The 3,258-nt window shown below is 39.5% G+C and overlaps 1 protein-coding gene across 1 annotated transcript; it reads left to right on the top strand.

Moving 5' to 3' along the window:
* Nucleotides 1-6: 6 nt before the first annotated feature.
* On the top strand, nt 7-2,226 carry LOC114615520 (cytochrome P450 2J3-like). Its single transcript, XM_028761207.1, has 2 exons — nt 7-126; nt 2,053-2,226. Exons 1-2 carry the CDS (start codon nt 10-12, stop codon nt 2,200-2,202), a joined length of 267 nt encoding a protein of 88 aa, XP_028617040.1. The 5' UTR covers nt 7-9; the 3' UTR covers nt 2,203-2,226.
* Nucleotides 2,227-3,258: the final 1,032 nt, after the last annotated feature.

Here is a 3,258-nt window from a genome sequence, read left to right as displayed (position 1 = left end):
AGAGACTCCATGCCCTACACCAATGCTGTCATCCATGAGGTGCTGAGACTAGGCAACATCATCCCCTTGAATGTTCCCAGGGAAGTGTCAGTTGACACCAAGTTGGGTGGATTTAACTTGCCAAAGGTAACCACTTTCCCAGCCTCTGATCCTCCAGTTTATCTCTGCCATCATCTTGGGCACCTGAACTTAAAAACTGATGTGAATTCCTGACCTAAGAAATCATTTCAATGGGAAAAAAAGTTTATTTTTTGCAAAACCTGTCAGGTGTATTAGTAAATATTCAAATCTATTATGAGGAGTTTAGAAGGGAAGATTAGATGTATTCGTGCCAGACCTGGTTTTGTTTGCTAAGGGGTGCCTCAGCATTTTTCTGTTCTAAGGATGGCAAAGAACCTTTGCTGCTCAAGCAGAGAGCTCTCCTTGTGTTTACTGTTCCCTTTACAATTGATCAATTCATGGCTTGAAGTTTGGTCTGAAATTTTCCAATGCTCTTTGCAGTTTTCTATCCATTCACTTAACTTCAAATAGCTAAACTACCCTTTTCCACAGAATATATCATTAACTCTCTAGATACTAAAAAGTATACTTGACTATGTTGAAGGAGGCAGAGAACCATGGCCTTGAAGCAGATAGGCCTATTTCAGTGCTGATTTCACTTTCTACTACAGTACAGGCACATTGCCTACACAATTACAGCTTCAGCTTCTGCAAAATTCATTCAACCCAATTCATAGACTCTATATGGAAAAAATAGATTACATATACATAACCTTTAGAAATTATTATTAATTAATCAAGGTAATGTTTATTAAATGCCCACAAAGTTTGAGTCTGGACTATGGATACCTGAATAATAGGAGACCCTGGATATAATCTATGAGAACTACTAGCAAGAGATAATTCTGTTTCTCTGCAATGCTGACAAGTTGGAGTGAGGAGCAACTGCTAAAAAGCATCAGTGGTGCTTCTGGAGGAAGAGATATTGGAGCTGAGAACTCAAGAAGAGTTAAGAATTAACCATATGCCAAAATGGTAATGGGTGTTCCTTTCAAAACAAGAAGCGTAAGAACATGGCCTGGTTGAGATCACAAATGAAGTCTACTATGGTGGGAGACTAGTGAGAAGGGAACAATAAAGATTGACTCTGGTGGGACACAGGATGAGTCTTTGATTTAAGAGTATGAGAAGCCTGTTTTTCAAGTTTGAATGAATGGATGGGCAATGTAACTAAGCCATATGCACAGCCCATTCAGCATTCAAACTGGGAAACAGAATCATAGATATTGACTGGTTGCAAGTGTCTAGAGGGAAAGGCTGGCAGTCTACACTAATGTTGCAGTGGGAAACTGGAATGGAGGTGAGGGAATCAAGAGACATTTGAAGAGTGCACCAGCTTTGCTGATGATTAAGCAACAATATGGAATAGCTCACTTTGGTAACTCTGGATATTGGGCCATGCATGTAACTAGATAGGGATGCTTTTTGATACATCTCTGGGTCTTTGAGTAACTATAGTGAGATAGGGTGTGATCTCTTTGATAATGTATGGAAAATAATGGAGAATCAGAAATGAAGGAGATATCCTATCATACAGCTGCTATGATCTTAATTGAGCAGCAAGTTCATTATCTTCCCATGGATCCTTTTAGATCATCTTATCAGACTTATACTTACCACTTTAGTCTACCCACACTTGTAAAGGGGTGAAATATATCGGGGAATAGCAAATCAGTTGAATAGAGTGGGAAAGTTTAGGTTGCCAAGTATCTCACACTATGAAGCTTGAGAATCCTCAGGGCAGTGGTGGTGCATGCTTTTAATCTTGGCACTTGGGAGGCAGAGGCATATTTCTGAGTTCAAGGCCAGCCTGGTCTATAGAGTGAGTTCCCAGACAGCCAGTGCTAGAGAGAAAGGGGGAGAGAGAGAGAGAGAGAGAGAGAGAGAGAGAGAGAGAGAGAGAGAGAGAGAGAGCGCGAGAGAGCGCACTTGAGAATCACCTGTCAGTGTGGGAGTCTTCATTAAGTCTTTACTTTATGTTGTCATTTCTAGGGCATCATGATTCTATCCAACCTAACTGCACTGCACAGGGACCCTAAAGAGTGGACCACACCAGATACCTTCAATCCAGAGCACTTTTTGGAAAACGGACAGTTTAAGAAGAGGGAATCCTTTCTGCCATTCTCAACGGGTGAGTTGTGACATCCAAAAGAGAATTCAAAACTCCTGTGTGTATTTTCTGTCCTCTATTCACTATAATTCTGTGTTCTAGTTGGAATGTCTCCAGATGAACATGTCCATTGTGAATCAATCTTTGTTTTTTATTTTTTTAATTAAAAATTTTCTATAATATATCATGATCACAATGTCCTCTTTCCCAATTTCTCAAATGTTCTACCTACCTTCTCAACTACTCTATAACCCTTTCTTCACTTTACCATCTTTAGAAAATAAGAAAACAAGCAAACACAGACACACAGACACACAGACACAGACACACACACACACACACACACACACACACAGAGAGAGAGAGAGAGAGAGAGAATTGAAAACAAAAATAAAAGAAACACACTCACTGAGACACACACAAAGAATTTAAGAAAGAACAAAAGAAACACACACTCACATATGTACATACACAATAAAATCCATAAAAAGAGGAAACCATAATTATACAAGCAAAGCACTTATACACGGCAAAGATAAGCAAGATCACCAAAAATATAGCCTAAACAATGCAATATGAAACAAAATGTTACAAAAATACCATTGATTTTATTCTGACTTGGCCATCTGTTGTTGGCATGGAACCTACCCAGCACATCAGTACTGTTGTCTGGAAGACATTGTTTCCTTGGAGTCATTCATCCCTTTGAGCTCCTGTAATCTTTCCACCTCCTCTTCTACATAGTGCCCTGAGCCTTGAAGGTAGGGATGTGATGAAGACATTCCATTTAGGACTGTTCCAAAAATATTTTAGTCTTTACACTCTGACCAGTTGTGAGTTTCTATGTCAGTTCCCATCTACTACATTAGGAAGCTTCACTTATGATGGCTAAGCAAGGCACTTACCTCTAGGGATAACAGAATATCATCAGGAGTCATTTTATTGCTGTGTTCTTTTAGCAGAATTTTAATAGTATTTGGTTTTTCTTATAGGCCTGTGGCCTATTTAGTCTACTGTTCATGGCTACCCAAGAAGTGTCAGGAATGCCTTCCTGACATGGAGTGGGCCTTAAATGCAGTAAGGTAGTG

The sequence above is a fragment of the Grammomys surdaster genome, unplaced genomic scaffold (genome assembly GCF_004785775.1).
Source record: "Grammomys surdaster isolate TR1022 unplaced genomic scaffold, NIH_TR_1.0 126812, whole genome shotgun sequence".
In the NCBI taxonomy this organism is placed as follows: domain Eukaryota; kingdom Metazoa; phylum Chordata; class Mammalia; order Rodentia; family Muridae; genus Grammomys; species Grammomys surdaster.
The sequence above is the reverse complement of the archived record's forward strand: the minus strand, read 5'-3'. Positions and strand labels throughout refer to the sequence as shown.